This window comes from Eubalaena glacialis, chromosome 6 (genome assembly GCF_028564815.1).
Source record: "Eubalaena glacialis isolate mEubGla1 chromosome 6, mEubGla1.1.hap2.+ XY, whole genome shotgun sequence".
Classification (NCBI taxonomy): Eukaryota; Metazoa; Chordata; class Mammalia; order Artiodactyla; family Balaenidae; genus Eubalaena; species Eubalaena glacialis.
In genome coordinates this window covers 4,251,281-4,268,119 of record NC_083721.1, presented here as the reverse complement: position 1 = coordinate 4,268,119, position 16,839 = coordinate 4,251,281, and the positions used below count along the sequence as shown (strand labels likewise).

The 16,839-nt window shown below is 52.0% G+C and overlaps 1 protein-coding gene across 2 annotated transcripts in view; it reads right to left on the bottom strand.

Moving 5' to 3' along the window:
• TMPRSS2 (transmembrane serine protease 2) overlaps window positions 1-14,487 on the bottom strand; it is a 34,146-nt gene extending 19,659 nt beyond the window's left edge. The window contains exons 1-4 of one of the 2 annotated variants that reach the window (XM_061193888.1): window positions 14,352-14,487; window positions 6,400-6,482; window positions 5,586-5,656; window positions 2,623-2,845 (exon numbers count right to left, since the gene is read on the bottom strand). In XM_061193888.1, coding sequence (XP_061049871.1) covers window positions 2,623-2,845; window positions 5,586-5,600 — 238 coding nt within the window. In that variant the 5' untranslated portion in view covers window positions 5,601-5,656; window positions 6,400-6,482; window positions 14,352-14,487. The remainder of the gene's footprint in view (window positions 1-2,622; window positions 2,846-5,585; window positions 5,657-6,399; window positions 6,483-14,351) is intronic. The other variant, XM_061193889.1, reaches the window with a different exon arrangement.
• Between the last annotated feature and the right edge of the window lie 2,352 nt (window positions 14,488-16,839).

Here is a 16,839-nt window from a genome sequence, read left to right as displayed (position 1 = left end):
GGATAGGCGGAGAGGCGGAGGGAAGAGTCGGGGCGAAGGCTCTCACACAGACCCTCCAGCTCCTTAGTTCATACAGGAGGACACCCAGGCTGCAGAGGGGGAGTGCGGGGGGGCCTTGCGCCCCACCTGTGCACATTCTTGCTTCCAGAAGTCCACCAGACCAAGACGTTCAGCTTCTGGAGTTGATAGACCAGAGCTGACCCATCTGATCAGGGCTCAAAGCCTCGCCTCTCATTTTGTTACCATGTTCTGCAAATTCCACAGTCTGTGCTCAAACCGGCTTAGAAATCACCGGGGAGCCTGTTACCCAGAGATTCTGACTCAGCTCGGGGGGAGGAGGCGTGAGTCTGCAGTGCCACAGGCTCAGGGGTGAGGTCACAGCCGCCGGTCTGAGGAGCTCCGCGTGCCGCCAGCCACATTATCAGGACTTGGCACGGTGGTTGCGTCTTACGGAAGGCAGGGCAGGGTCACCAAGGAAGCTCAGGGGAAATTCCAAATGGCCAATTTGACCCATTAGGCAAGGACGATTTCTTCCTTTAGGAGACTTCCCTATGTGTCATCTTATCCAAGATAAAATAACGTGCCTGGTGAGTTGAGGGATATTAAACTAGGTATCGTGAACCTCTCGTTGAGAGGGTGGCAACCTGCCCAGCCCTCACCAGGACCGTGGGCGGCGGGAGTCCCGGACCTCACCGTTGGTGGACAGGCATTTCGGAATCATTGTCTGGTCGATCAGACATGACTGGGTGCTGGTTTGCAGTTGTACAGATTGTGAGTGTAATTATAACTGACTAATCATTTACCTTCATTGTTATCCATTGTTGATGCAGCCCTATCGTGTCCGGTGTCAAGTGTTAGTATCACAGGATTGTTGACCTTCAGTCCTCCAAAACCCAAACATTAACACGTGTATGCATTGTGGTTCAATGTGAAACATCTATGACCCTTGCTAAAACAAATAGAGCCATTAAGATAAAAATTTCCTTTGTATTCCTGCTGGGGTTCTTTTGAGTTTGTGCTGTTTAAGTAACTTGCAAAATACTGTCAAGGCTCTGACAGGCTACATGCTGCATGATTCTAACTCCACATTCTGGAAAAGGCAAAACTGTGGAGATAGTTAGATCAGTGGTTGCCAAGTGTTGGGGAAGAGAGGGAAGGATGAGCTAAGACCATGATAGGCTAAGACTAGGGGTCCTCAGCTGGGTACCATGGACTTCTTGGCTGGGTCATTCTTGGTGGGGGAGTGGTCATCCTATGCCCTGGAGGATGTTTAGCAGCGTCGCTGGCACCTACCCAGGAGATGCCAGTAGCACCCCCAGCCCAGTTATAACCACCAAAACTGTCTCCAGACATGGCCAGATGTCCCTGGGGGTCAGAATCACCCCGATTAGCAGCCTCTGGTCTCAATCTACCAACCACCACCAGAGAGACATTAGTGCAGAGACAAGTGTTTCCTTGATCCGAGACAAATTAATGGAGGGAAAGAGAACCACACAGGAAAGGAGCAGGGGCAGAAAACACAGGAATGGAAGAGAGTAGCGGTGGGGAGAAGGAAGGATGGAGGAGCCACCTGTGAAGCGTGAAGGAGGCAGAGGCAAGGACTGAGGCAGAAATCCAAGGGCGACGGCACTTGTGAAGAGCTGGAGCGGTCTGCGGAGGGGCGTCTTCAAAGGGTACGGGTCTTATTCACTATTCCTTACTGCCATTATTTATGGCATGGTGATGGCGCGTGGAAATTCACTCTGTCATTAATCTTTAACTGTGCAAGCTGTGTACGTAGGTAGGCATATCTCACGAATTAAACTAAAAACGTTATCAGTGAAAATGTTCCTTGGTCCAGCCACTGTACTAGCTCTGTGCTCATACTAGTACTGGCAGTACTACTCCTGCCTGGGCAGTTCTTACCACGTCAACTAGCCTGCATTAAAAGCTTGGGGAGGGGTGCGACAGGAAGGGGTCTGGAGGGAGAAGAGATAAAATGCAATGCAAAGAAAGCAGATGAATGAGAGGGTAAGAAAGATATGGGATTAAGGTGATGGGCAGAGGACACACCACCTTCAGTCCCTCAACCCTCCTCCATGGCCCAGTCAGTTCTGGCTACTCTTTCGAGCCAAGAGAAATGTTGAAAATGCTTCTGTACAACAATTCCACTGGCCACTTCATTCACCAAACACAAAATACACAAGCTACTCTTTGAGCACCTTGAACGTGACTTGCAGTGACCAGGGAATGGTACACAGAGAAAGGTTAAATCGTTTCTCCCTGCATTGGGGGTTTACCATCTACTCAAGATGATTCAGAGATAAACCACGCAGACAAGAAGCAGTTCAGAGAAGCTCAGCTAGAAAGACCACCCTGGGTGGTACAGGCCAAGCCAGTACCAGAGCATTAGTGGAAGATGAAGGTCTTAGCAGCCGGGAGGCCCCCAAAGGCCCACAGGAGGCGAGACCCAGGCCCACAGCTTTGACACAGAGTGGGGGAGGGGAGAGGCATGCAGAGCCAGACCAGCCCGGCAGACAGAGGAGAGCTGGCACCAGAGCCGGTGGGGCAGACGGGCGACCGGAGAAGGCAGACCCAAAACTCGGGCTCCATTAGAGGAAATAAATGCAAAAAGAGTCCTACTTGAGGTGCATGCTATCCCCGACGGGGGTTTGGGCTGCATGAGGATGACGGGTGTCGAGGTGTGCGTCTGAACCCTCGGGGTGTACTGGGGCACCGCGGGCGGGTAGTACCGAGCCGGGTACCCCGCGTAGGCACGGTGGGCCATGGGCGGCTGTGGAGGGTAGAGGCTTTCGGGTTGGAATCCGTGGTTCTCATAGTAAGGCCCGACACCTGGTGGTGATCCCTGAATGATTAAAAAGAAGATGAATGACACAGCATTGTAAAGCAACTATACCCCACTAAAAATTTTTTTTAAAAAATTAAAGAAGATGAGTGATACAAAACCCTAATTATCCTAAAGGTTAAATATACACCCCATCACACTCAGACAAGACATTGGGACAGCGCTGCAGATTCTTTTTTTTTTAACATCTTTATTGGAGTATAATTGCTTTACAATGGTGTGTTAGTTTCTGCTGTATAACAGAGTGAATCAGCTGTACTTATACATATATCCCCATATCTCCTTGCTCTTGCGTCTCCCTCCCACCCTTCCTATCCCACCCTCTAGGTGGTCACAAAGCACTGAGTTGATCTCCCCGTGCTATGCTATCTATTTTACATTTGGTAGTGTATATATGTCCATGCCACTCTCTCACTTCGTCCCAGCTTACCCTTCCCCCTCCCCGTGGCCTCAAGTCCATTCTCTATGTCTGCATCTTTATTTCTGTCCTGGCCCTAGGTTCTTCAGAACCATTTTTTTTTTTCTTAGATTCCATATATATGTGTTAGCATACGGTATTTGTTTTTCTCTTTCTGACTTACTTCACTCTGTTTGACAGTCTCTAGGTCCATCCACCTGACTACAAATAACTCAATTTCATTTCTTTTTATGACTGAGTAATATTCCATTGTATATATGTGCCACATCTTCTTTATCCATTCATCTGTCGATGGACACTTAGGTTGCTTCCATGTCCTGGTTATTGTAAATAGAGCTGCAATGAACATTTTGGTACATGACTCTTTTTGAATTATGGTTTTCTCAGGGTATATGCCCAGTAGTGGGATTGCTGGGTCAGTGCTGCAGATTCGTTTAGGGCATCTTTAATTATGCCAAACACTGAACTCACATAGAATGAAAACTCACCAGCGTTTCCAATTAATTGGCAATAGTTTTGGGGTTTGTTTGTTTGTTTACTATTCATCTTTTGAAATAAAGAAAAAAAACAAATGGCTGACATTGAGACTGAGTAAAAAAATGTGTAGAAGTCTGGGAATGAGCCAATACCCTATCCCCTGAGAGTGGGGTAAAAAGTTATGGGCTAGCAATGCCAGAATTATAATGAGAATAATAATAGCTGACATTCGAGAACTCACCTGCTTTGGGCATCTGTATTCATGCCCTCCTTGAAGCGTGACCATAACCCCCTAAGATGGTACGGCTGTGATGGGTACACCCATTTTGCAGACAGGAACGTGAGTGACAGAGATTAAGAAATCTACCTAAAGGATTTACAATTGGGGATGTGGCTACCAGATCTGCTCCCACGAGCATCTTTCTAGGGCACGTGCGTTTGTTGAGAGTGTGTGGAGTTCAGCAGCTCCGTCCCTGTGAGTGGAATTTCTGGGACACAGTGTGTACACACACAAACGTGGAAAGGGGGGCCCAGCTACTCCATTTCACTCTCAGCTCCATCCTTTGGCTGGTTTCTATCTTCTTAGAATGCCCTCCCCTCCCCCTCTGCCTACTTAAAAATTGCCCTCTCCAGGCCCTGCCCCCCACTGGACACTCCAGACCCCAGCAGCCTGCCACCTTGTCCTGCTTCAGCCCCTCTGAACCGCCCACTGGCTGGGCCACTCTGGGAGCCACACTTGCCCTCTTATCTGAGTGTCCACATGCAACACTCCTCCCCACTCAGTAATTTCTCCCCTTGCTCCTTGTTGACTGAGAGCTCAGAGAGGACCAGTATTCTGAGCAGAGGTGACCTGATGCTGAGAATTTTAAACAGGGCCTCCAGGGCAGCGTGATTAGAAAGCAATGGGCCAAATGCGAGTTTAATAACTCACCAATGCGCTCCTTCCAAAGTCCAAAGATTACACTCGAAACCAGAGCAGTAACAGAAAGGGAATACAAAATGTAATCTCTCATCTAAATGGCGGAACCAGAGGCCAAAAAGCGGCGCAGGCATTTGGCCTCTATCTGAAGCATCTAAGAACATGCTGTCCTTCCCAGGAAAGGTGGGAGCCAGCATAGCAGTTTGGCCCAGTGAATTCCTGCGCTGTGGATTTAAAATTTAAAAAGGATCTAGTATAAATAAATACATAATACTAAATAAAGGGGCAGGGGAAGCAAACGTCTATTTTCCAGATAGAAGAGAGAGAAGAATTTTGTCATTAACCAGTAGAATAACTACTAAATGCACTTATTCCCAGGTATAAGACGATGAGTGAGATGCGATGGGGAATAAAGATAGTGCATTTGTCTCCAAAGTGTGTGTGTTGGGGGGGGCAGGGTCTCAGGGAGAGGGGCAGCCAGCCCAATGCCCCATGCAGCCATAGCCTGTCCCAGGCTACCAGGAAGCAAGGCTACTCTGTGCTCTGCTGGCCGGCGGTGTCCCAAGCGCTCTTTTCTCCCCAGGACTCACTCCCTCTCACCACTGTCCTGCTCTATCGGTCCCCCCACCCTCACCCTTGTCCCTTGTCCCACCCCAATCTGAACAGGAAGAGAAGAGGCCCAGGGGAGAATCACACATCCACACCCCCTCCAAGAGCTCTGAGACGCCCGGCTGTGCAGCTGTCACGTGGTTCCCCCCCTCCCAACCCCTGCTCACCCCTCACCCCAAGAATGCCTTCACAGCATCCAGGGAGCAAAGGCAGTCCTGCAAGCAGCTCTGAAAATGCTGACCCACACACATAGCTGGAAATAACAGAAGGAACCGGGAACAGAGGAAAGGCCAGGAAGGTAATGATTAACCACTTACTGAGTTTAAAGCCATCCTGATTTTATCAGCAGCATCAGGTAAAAGGAGGTGTTTGGAACGTCCAAGCTGACCTAGAAGAAACAACGACAAGACTGTGCTATTTCTGTACCGGTGAGTTTGCAGACGATGAATCGAGAACGGAGTAAAGGATCACCTCTCGCCAGAAGCATGGCGGTTCTGCCCGCCCACCTTCGCCTTCACCTCACCACCTCCTCCTGCCGCTGCTTATCCTGAAGAAGACTGGGACCCACTTACTTGTTAAGCCCAGGGCCTGCGGCACTCACCCAGCTCCCACCGGAGGCCCAGACTTCCCCGACGTCACCTCCACCCCAAGGAGAACCCAGGAAAAGAGAAACACGCACAGGGGCTTATGGACCGTTGAGTCGGGTGGAGGTGAAGGAAGGCAAAAATCCGGGTCCACTCCTGGCAGTGTCACACCCTGAGGTGTCCTTGGGCAACCGACCTCTCTGAATCTCGGACAGAAGCGGACGCAGCCATCACGCTGGATTGCTCAAGTGCGGATTTAACGCGAGGGCGCAGGCAGACACCTCAGGTGCCCAGGCCATGGCAGGTGTGATGAGACTCTGCAGAGCATCCACTGGGACGATGGAGCCGCCACCGACCCCACCGTGGAGCACGTGGTCTAGAGCTTAGACCCACGTGGAGGCCACACCTGACTTTTCAAATAATCCGCACAGAACCGCCCCAATCTTAATAAACAAATATATTGAGAAATTCCATAAAACACATCCATACCCACGTGCTACTCCACTCACTATCCCAAATCCAGAAAAGAAAGAAATTCAGAACTAACCATTTGGGTGGTTTCTAAGGATATCGGTAATGAAGAGAAAGCCCTGGGTCACCTTGTTCGCAGACGTTTGTGAACAGCAGTATCTAGAAAGACCATCAACGTAAAAAGTTTTATAGTAAAGGCTTATCTGACGTCACTCTTCCCATCATAAGCAAATAATGGCCTTTGTCCACCACTCCTGGCTGCCCTGAATTGACCAAACAATACTCCAAGAAACGGCCTTCACAATCACGCCTCCACAGGACCCCATCCACAGTGAGAAAGCTCTGGGTTTCAGAGCTGGCCAGAGCAGGTCTGATCATTTTTCATCTGTAAAGTGCCTGGCACACAGCAGATGCAGACAGCAAGATGACTAGACTCTGGATCCAAACCCCAGCTCAGTCACTCACTACCTGTGACCTGGGGCAACTCAGTTAATGTTTCTGGGCCTTGGTTTCCTTGTCTGCAAAAGGGGTTAACAGTAGCACCCACTACAGGGTTGTTAGGGGCGTAAAATGAGTCGATAAAGAAGCTCTTAGTGCCTGGCACACAGGAAGTGCTACATACGCTTTTGTTAAATGAAAGTGAGCAGAAAGGGCTTCCCCGGTGGCACAGTGGTTAAGAATCTGCCTGCCAATGCAGGGGACACGGGTTCAAGCCTTGGTCCGGGAAGATCCCACATGCCGCGGAGCAACTAAGCCCGTGTGCCACAGCTACTGAGCCCGTGCTCTAGAGCCCGCGAGCCACAACTACTGAGCCCGTGCTCCGCAACAAGAGAAGTCACCGCAATGAGCAGCCCGCGCACCGCAACGAAGAGTAGCCCCCGCTCGCCGCAACTAGAGAAAGCCCGCGCGCAGCAACGAAGACCCAACGCAGCCAAAAAAAAAAAAAAGTGATCATAAAGCTGATAAATGTTGAACAGCCCACAGAGGCAGGATGGGCCTGATTGGTAGCATTTGCAGATTTGCAGATTTGCATCTGGAAAGGGTGCTCAAGATACCAACTCCACCAGCTCTGAAAATCCAATGGAGCCAAAGGCAACTGAGCCAGCTCCTGCCGGGCACTGCCTCTCAGACTCCAGAGCAAAATTATTCTTTGACTCATTACATTAAAAAAAGAAAACCCTGGGGACATATGTAAATGTATAGCTGATTCACTATGTTATAAAGCAGAAACTAACACACCATTGTAAAGCAATTATACTCCAATAAAGGTGTTAAAAATAAAAAACATTAACTTGCTATAAATAAAAATATAAGTATGGCTGTTTAATCTCAGGAAACCTCGTTGAACAAGTCACAAGAAAGATGCACCAGATCATTTATTTACTCTTCATGCAAAGATAAAATAAAAGAACCAGTTTGTACTGATAGCGTTAAGATTTTTTTAAGATTTAAAAAAAGAGTCAACACTTTTCCGAGTATGAGGAAATAAACCTGAACAATATACAGGAGGAAGAGATCACCATTCAGAATATATATGACGTTTAAGCCTTTAAGTGGGTGTGATTATCACATATTAATAACCTTTCCTACGTCTGCTCTGTAAAGAGAGAGGGTTCTGAGACTTGACAGCAGCACAATATCCTCTAGTCCAAGCAGGAAAAGCTCGCACCTTCCTCGGATTAGTTTCAGGCGAGTCCTGCCCCAGCGAACATTCTAACCCCTGGTTTCTCTGCCCTCGGTGGCTGTCACTCCCTGTGCCTCTGAGCTATCTTGCCAGTTATAGGGTTGGTTGAAGTTTCAGGAAATGAAAATTTGATCCCACTGGCGGCTTTCCCAGTTTAAGAGCCCTCGGAAAGGAGTGATGAATCAGTGCCCGAAATCCATGCTCCCTATTCATTCAAGATCCCTAACAGCGGGAGACCAGGAAGGCAGGAGCTCCAGGGGCACCGGGAGCCGTGGCCGGGAATTGTCCCGTAAAAGCCCAGGACCCAGAAGCAATCGCAGCGCAAGCCGGTCTCACCCAGCGATCCCACGGCCCACAAACCCTTAGAACCCGGAACACCAAGTGTGCCCAGGTTGGCTGCATGGACTTTGGAAGGAAAGACGAGAGTCGTGCCCCCTCTAACTCTCTGTGGCCAAAGACAAAGGAAGGGGGAAATGTCTCCCTCGGGAACTGGACCTGACGGGAGACGCACTGCTGTCCAAAAGGACCAGGAGATCACGTTCCATGTGGTTCATCTTTGAAACAGGCAATTCCACGCCCACACAAGATAGTAAATCTCTTTAACTGGTTTCTGAAAGGAGAAAGACAACCCAGATGGTGAGAGACAACACTGCTTCTCCAACGTTCCTTCCTGTCAGTTAAAGGACACAGATGATTGCCCGCAATTCCAGAAAGCCAGCCTCAATGAAGCACTTTTCCTTGAAGCGACAAAGAGCACGTGTGCCGAAGCTCGGTCCGCCTCTTTATTCCCGGCGAGGTCCCGCTCCAACTTCACCCACTTGAGCCACACAACAGAGCACGGCTGTCCCGGGCCACCCCGGGCTCTCCTTTCAGAGGGCTGACTCATGCCTCGAGTCACCTGCCCGGCCACCACTCAACAGGATGCTGCCGTGGAATCCTACCAGCTTCCCATGAAGTACTGAAGCTATTTCCAAACAAGAAGAGCCTCTCCTTATACTGTCGTGTCTTTCCTCTGGACCTCAGAACACATTTGCTGGAGGTTTATTTTGAAAACTACCAAACCAACGCAAATGAGGTCAGCCTCATAGATACTGACCCCCATCCGGGGGTCAGGGGTTTTCCCTGTAATGAAGGCTCCACTGACTTTCCCCCGACACACCGTTCACACAGGGGCTCCTGCACTGGGCCCCGCCAGGTACCTTCGAGATGCTGGTGGTGTGATGAGGTGTGATGGGAGGAAGAAGCCCCACCTTCCTTGACCTCAGATCCAGTATCCTTTCTGCAAACTCCAGACACCAACAGACACTCCCTATCCAATGATCCATGACCAATGGAACCCCTTATGCCTCAACCACTGCATAAAATCACCTTACATGTAAAGATGTTTTCGTGTCCTGTTGGGGACAAAATGCACTGTTAGAGGGAAGGTAACAGACCGTGGTGGATTTAAGTAACAGTTCAATATAAACAAGTATAAGACCATCAGAAAAATGGCACACACTGTGATTGACACAGGAATGAGAGAAAGAGGGAGAGGGAGAGAGAGACAGCAGCTCAGAAGTACTGCCTGCATCATCCAAGTTTCTTTTTCTATGAATGCCTCATGGTGCAAACGAGATTACAAACTTTTTAGGGCAGGACCTGGGTCTGGTCCTTTTTTTTTTTTTTTCAAATCTAGCTTTGTACCATACAAAGAAAGCATTCCCATATATATATACATATATTTGCATCCCAAAGGCCAAATGAGTAGGATGAAATTTAAGAGAGAGAGAGTGCCGGAAAGCCTGCACCTGGACAAAAACAGCCTCCAAATTGAGGATGTGGGTGACCTCACAGGTCCAGGTGTACAGAGCTGACTGCATGCTGAATATGACAGGCAGGAAGGAGAGGTGTCCCAATCCCTCGGGGAGGGAGGAGGCCTCGACAAAGTGCAAAAGCCACTGTCTAAGGTTTGAAGAACTTGCCCGAGTCAATCTGTGAAATGGGCATAACACGTCAGTGGGGTTTTTGCCAGGATTAAGTGTGTACGTGTCCTAGCACCGTGCCCTTCACATGATGAGCCCTCAGGAATAACATAATGATAGCAGCTAAGGGACTGCTGTGTGGAAAGGGGACTCGATTTTTTTCTGTGAAAATCCAAAGGAAGAATCCAGGATCAAAATGGTCAGAAATATCAGGAAGGCAGATTTAACTCAATCCAGGGAAACCAAGTTTCCAACAATGAGAAAGTTTCAATATCGACTGGGTTGCCTTGGAAGAAACAGTTCCTCAAACCAAAGAAAAAGTTTGATCCAACACTGGAAGGTCGTTTCTCCAGCACATTCTAGAACCAAATTAGGCTTCAGCTGTGAGGCCAGACATGACGATCTTTTATTCTTTTTGATGGGAAATGCAAAGGATAAACTCCAAATGCATCCCTAGAAAACACAGGCTCCATGTGCCCTGTGTACAGATCAAGTCTCCAATGAGGCCAGGTGTGAGCCCTGCCAGGAGGGTCCCTCGGGAATCAAGGACCTTAAAGGGATTCTGACATGGGGTCACATACAAACAAGTAATCACAAAGCCTGGGCTTAGTCTCATCTTCCAGATGAGAGCTCACTAGAAAATATTTCTCTAACAATCGTCCACTGGAAGGCCACGCACGGTCTCTCTTCCCAGGCCTACCTGGTTGAGCTCCCAACGATTCTGTCCACTTTGCCCTTGCATGAGTTCCTAGACTTCAGCTGGTGCCTTTCAAACATTTCCTGCTTTCATATCACACTTCTGCACCCTCACCCCTCCTGCACCCTACCCCACCCCACTGATGCCTGATGGTACACACAAACTAAATGCCTGCAGTTTCCACCCACAGCAAGTCCTTCCCTCCTTCTCCTTGATTTGCCTCTAACAGGAGCAAAAAGCATGTCCTTGGGTCACCTTCCCTCTTCAAAATCCACACTGTTTACAGTCCAAGGAACTGCCCACACCCTCACCAGAATATCAGCGTCTGCCGTTCTCCCTGGATGCCTGTAAGGCTGCCCATGACATTTTCCACGTTCCCAATTCCTCTTCTCCCAACCGCTGTCCAGTGGCCAGGGCAAACCAAGTCCTAGGTCACCTCCCCTTCCTGCTGACCTCAAGTTCTGTCTCTGGGTTGTTCCCCGGAACTGCCTGTGTGATCAGCCGAGCCCTTTGCTACTCCATGTGCAGTTGGATGGTCAATGGCACAGGGGGCACCCGGAGTCCCCTCCCACACACCCAGGCCTACAGCCCCGGGGGGCTTGCAAGCCAGGGTTCCCCAAGATGGCCTATGTATAGGGCTCCCCATCCCCGAGCTAGGAAGGAACTCACCAAGACTGGCCCAATCCACATCTCAGCACTCACGTGTGTGACACCCTTGATCCCTATCCCCAGAGGCCACTTAGCTTGCCCTGGGGCCGGCCCAGTGGCAGGGGTCCCCTGGCAGGTGCCCTGGAAAGTAAGGAGGGACCAGGAAGAGCAGCAAAGGCTCAGCAATTGTGGGAAGCAGCAGCACCCCAGGAGACCCAGAGCTGTGAGAGCAGCAGAGGGCAGATGAGTATGTGGGACTTGAGTGCCCTTCTCCATCCCCCACTCAAGCAGGGCCAGCTTCCCCTCCTTAGGTAGGCGAGGCTGACCAGACACTGTGTTGAGCCAGTCGCCTTTCCTTTCTACTTCCCTGCCTAAGGCTCAGGCATGCCCTGGTTCCCAAGCCTGGAACTTTCTAGGGGACTTAGAAAAACAGATTTCCTATTCCTTCCAAGTCTGATGCAGCAGTTGAAACCAAGGCAATGACCCCAAATGGTTACAAAGCCCCCCAGGACTCCTGCCCCAGGCTTAGGTGGAAAAGAGTGACAGACACCAGCCCAGAGCCCTGGCTTGCACATCCTGATAGACCCCCGTGCCCCAGGCCAGGCCCAGAGTCGCAGTCAGTATGCTTACAGGATGATGACGGTGACAACCGACATAATGTCTTTCATGTGTCTAGGCTTCATTGCCTGCAAGACATTTTCACCCTTGGCCCCATCACCCAGGGAGGTCAACCCTCTGCACTGCCCCTGGCTCTCCTGCCCGGGTCACCCCGGAAGCGGGCAGCACGGAGCCCAGGTGGGGCTGGGTTATGGGGAAGCCAGCCTGGCTCGCGAGCAAGCCCCTCTCCCGCGAGGATTCCAGGCATCGCTCAGCTTCCCTGGAGCCAGGTGGCCTGCCTGCATCCCCAGTTCTCCCTACAGGTCATGGGGCCTGCAGCAAGTTATTTCACCCCTCTGCCTCAGTTTCCTCTCACCTGAGTTAAATACATCATAAAGAGCTTGGAATGATGCCTGGCTGGAAGAAAACGCCACATCCACATTTGCTGTTATTATGATAACACCAGTGCGGCCCAACTTTCTCCTAAAATTAAGGCGACTGAGCCCAGGGTGCCAGGGGGCCAAGCTCCACGCCATCTCCTGGGCTCTGTAGGCTCCTGGCAACTACACAAACTTGCTAGAAGACTGACCTTGGAGGCGTCAATAAGAAAGACGTTGCTGGGGACCAAACAGACTGCGGAGTCAAGAACAAAGCCCCCTGCTGCTCACCAGGTGATATTTTTCGAAGCAGAGAGGGAGGTGTCCGCGGCCAATCTCCAGGCAGAGGCCTCCACCGCAACCCCCGGACTCCTGTGTTGAGTGCTTGCTGGTGCTCCCTGGCCTTTCAACCTGACCTCGGGGGTCCAGCAAGCTTGGCCGGGGTGGGGGGACACAGGCCTGCCCCGCCTCTGGTAAAGCTGAGGAAGGGGAGCATCCCTTCAGTGATCCCCTGGGCTCCCCCAACCCCTCCACCTCACTCAGCAGCAGCAGTGCCTGCGCCCCCAGGTCCCTTGGTTGTGTCAGCCCTGCCCACACTCCCAGCCCCCATTCTCCTCCGGCTGCGGTGGGGTGTTGGCTCCATCCTCACTTCCTGGAGAGTCTTCTCCGACCTCCCAGGCTAAGTCAACAACCCTCCCCTCACGTCAGGTTTTCTAAACACCTTGAAACTCTCCTTAGCAGCCTGTGTAATTTTCCGTCATTTGTTTGGCTCTCTGCAGCCGTGAGCTCCAGCAGTCCCTGGACGCACTGGCGCCCCGGTGTACCCCCTACCGTACTTGGCCCGGGGACTACCGCGCGGGCTTCGATCCGGGCGGGCTTCGCAGGCTGGAGGCAGAGCCCTGGGGAACCCCAGCCCGATAGGCAGACCTCGGGTCGCAATCCTTTCCCTCCCAAACGATCCACTGGGATTCCACCTGACAGGCCCGCTGCCGCCTGGGCGTCCGAAACGGAATTGAAACGGATTCGGGATTTGGGATCACCGCGCTGCGCCCTTCGGCGCGGCGGGCCCTTCGCAAAAGCCCGGGCTCAAGCCAGTGCCGGCGGCCACCTGCAACCAGGCCCTCTGGGGCCTGGAAGCACGCAATTTGGGGCCATAAGGCAATTCTTCCGCAGGGCCCACGAAGCCGCGGTAACGGCGCCCACTATCTGGCTGGCGCGCTCAGCCTCCCGGCCCCGGTCCGGGGTCCTGCCGTGGACCGAAGCGCCCGGGTGCCTGGCCCTGTCCCTGGCGGGGAGCGTGCGCCTAGAGACCAGGACCACTCCTCCCGGGGCAGGGGTGCCCGGTGTCCGGGCGGCCCAGCCCTGATCGTCGCCTCCGGGTCGCTGCAGTGGGTCTCGGGCTGTGGGCAGTGCCTTCCCGGGGCTACCGAGCCGTTAGCACCTCGCCCGGGGGCCCTGCGGGCCCGTCCCCGCAGCGCCGGCCATATCGCTCCCGGCATCTCAGAGAGTTTCCAGTTTCTCCCTACTTCGGGAGGCAACCAAGAAGCAGGAGTTCAGGTAACACTACGGGGCTGCAGAGATTTTCCCGAAACAAAGAAGCGGAGGGACAAGCCTCCCTCTTCCTCGTCCCCAAAGGGAAAAGGCGCACCCCTCGTCCCCAGCTCGGGGCCCAGAGGCCAGGGGAGCAGGAGCCGACTTCAGCCGAGGGGACCCACCCCGAGGGATCCCGCGGCACGCTTGTCTCCTACCAGTTGGCTAAGGACCCGCAGGGCAACCTGTCCCGGGCGAGTGATGCCAACGGGGCAGCCGGGGGCCTCTGACCCGCGCGCCAAGGCGTCCCAGGCACGCGCAGCCCTCTTGACCTCACGCAGGTCGCTTTGCTCGGCTCAGCCCCGTGCGTCCCGCGGGCGGGAGGACGCACCTGCCGGGCAGGAGCTGCTCACACCTGGCTTCACCTCCCGCTACTCCCACCCAGCGCGGGGGGCGGTTAGGTCGCTCCCCGGCGCCCAGGGCCTCCCTCGCACCCTGGACCCCCAGGAACCCACCGCGCGCGCTGCTTACCTGCGGAGCTCCGGTCCCGGCGCTCCCCGCCCCTGTGCCTTCCTCCTCCTCCTCCTTCTCCTCCGCCTCCGCCGGAGTTCGCGTCTTCCTCGGCCCAGCTCGGAGTCCCTGATCCTCCCCGGCTCTCGCTTTAATCCGGGAGGCGGTGTCCGAGTGCCCAGGGTAACACCCCCAAGCGCCAGTACCGGGTCACCTCGGGCAGGGGGAGGGACGGACCGGAACGGCTGTCCCGGGCGAGGCTGGTCCGGGCGGGGGCGGCAGGAGGAGGAGTTTCTTCCGGGGAAAGCCCGGGACGCGCTCTCGGCGGGACCCAGAGGGAGCCCGGGGACGCTTTCGTCCCCAGCCCGCCTTTTAGGGTTGGGGAGGAGCGCATCTCCCTCCCCACTTCCCCTGGACCGAGACGGTCGCCGGCGCTTCGCGCCCGAACACTCAAGTCTGGATTCAGGAGGGAGATTCTGGGGAGTGCTGACCGAGTCTCGTATGACCCGGCCGAGCCCTGGCGCTGGGGACCCGCTTGGCCTCTGTGCCCTCGGAGAGGACCCAGGTGTCTGCTCCCAAGGGCCGCTGGCCCGGACACTAGAGCCCAAGACACAGCCCTCTGCGCCATGGACCCTCCCCAGTCCTCTTGGGCGTCTTTTCTCTGCCCTCAGGTCCCAACTCCCTCCTCCTCCCTCAGAACGTCCCCAAGAGTGGCTTGAGGTCTTCCCGCCCACCTAAGGCAAGAGACAGGGGGTGAGGAAAGAGGGTAAGATAAATCTTGCCTCCTTTTAAGAGGCTCTTTTCAATGCTGTTTGCAATACGCAAATTAACGTGGATTGCTTTAGAATCAGGTAGAAGCGGAAGAAAGCCCAATTCATTCCAAGTCACATGCTGCGCTAGCTCAGCGCTCCTTCCTGAGCAGGTGACCTGGGACTGGACTTTCCTAGTAAGTTCCTTCCACCCTCTCCTTTGGCTCCCATCCTTATATCCACAACAGGAGACCATCCTGCCTATGCCCCAGCCCTTCCCATCTCTCTCCCATCACTGGTGTCCAGGTTGTCCAAGTAGAAGACCCTTGAGGACCGTCTCCAGCAGACAGGTCAGGTCAGGTGGTCTTCTGGTGGCGACTCACTTATTTCTGTTTTAAATAGCGTAATTGGAGCCCTCTGGGAATAGCACCATTGTTCCAGCAAACCCCAAAGTCCACCTACACACCAGGCGGTATGTGTGTCTGTACCTTCATCCCTCTTGTGATTGTTTTCTCACTATTCATTTTCCCTTCTTTTGGCAACTTTCCCGAACTTTTGTTGGAGTTTACACATCTCGCAGGAGCAGATCACCGGCTTGGGGAGCCAACTCCACCCCACTGCTGGAGGGGAGCACGTGGCCAGTGTCTGGCTCAGCAGCTGAATCCCATCCCTGCCCGAATTCATGCTTCAGGGAGAACACACAACCCACTTTTGGCCAGTGAGACTTGGAAGAGAGATTTTCTGAGGTTTGGGGTCAGGGTGGGGAAGCTGGTATTTTTTTACTCTTCTGCTGGAGCTTCCAGAGACCCTCTTCCTTGTGCTTGGAGGAAGAAGAAGCAATTAGTCACAGGAACTGTTGATAGCCATCTTTCCATCACCAGGGAGCTAGTACCAGGATGAAGATAGCTCCTCCACCAAAAAGCACAGCATACACTTCACACCAGTCAGAATGGCCATCATTAAAAAGTCTACAAATAACAAATGCTGGAGAGGGGGTGGAGAAAAAGGGAACCCTCCTACACTGTTGGTGGGAATGTAAATTGACACAGCCACTATGGAGAAAAGTATGGAGGTTCCTTAAAAAACTAAAAATAGAGTTACTATATGATCCTGCAATCCCACTCCTGGGCATATCTCTGGAGAAAACTCTAATTTGAAAAGATATATGCTCCCCAATGTTCATTGCAGCACTATTTACAATAGCCAAGACATGGAAGCAACCAAAATGTCCATTGACAGATGACTAGATAAAGAAGATGTGGTATATATATACAATGGAATATTACTCAGCCATAAAAAAGAATGAAATAATGCCATTTGCAGCAACATGGATGGACCTAGAGATTATCATATTAAGTGAAGTGAGAGAGAGAAAGACAAATATCATATGATATCACTTATATGCGGAATCTAAAAAAATGGTACAAATGAACTTATTTACGAAACAGAAATAGATTTACAGACATAGCAAACAAACTTATGGTTACTAAAGGGGATAGTGGGGTGAGAGAGATATAAATTAAGAGTTTGGGATAAACATATGTAGACTACTATATATAAAATAGACAAACAGCAAGGACCTACTGTATAGCACAATACTCAATATCATATAATAACCTATAATGGAAAATTAAATATATATAAGTGAATCACTTTTCTGTACACTTGAAACTAACAGAACTTTGTAAATTAACTATACTTCAATTAAAAACAAAAAACCCACAGCATAGAGGTGACAAGAAACCCAATTCTTGATGACA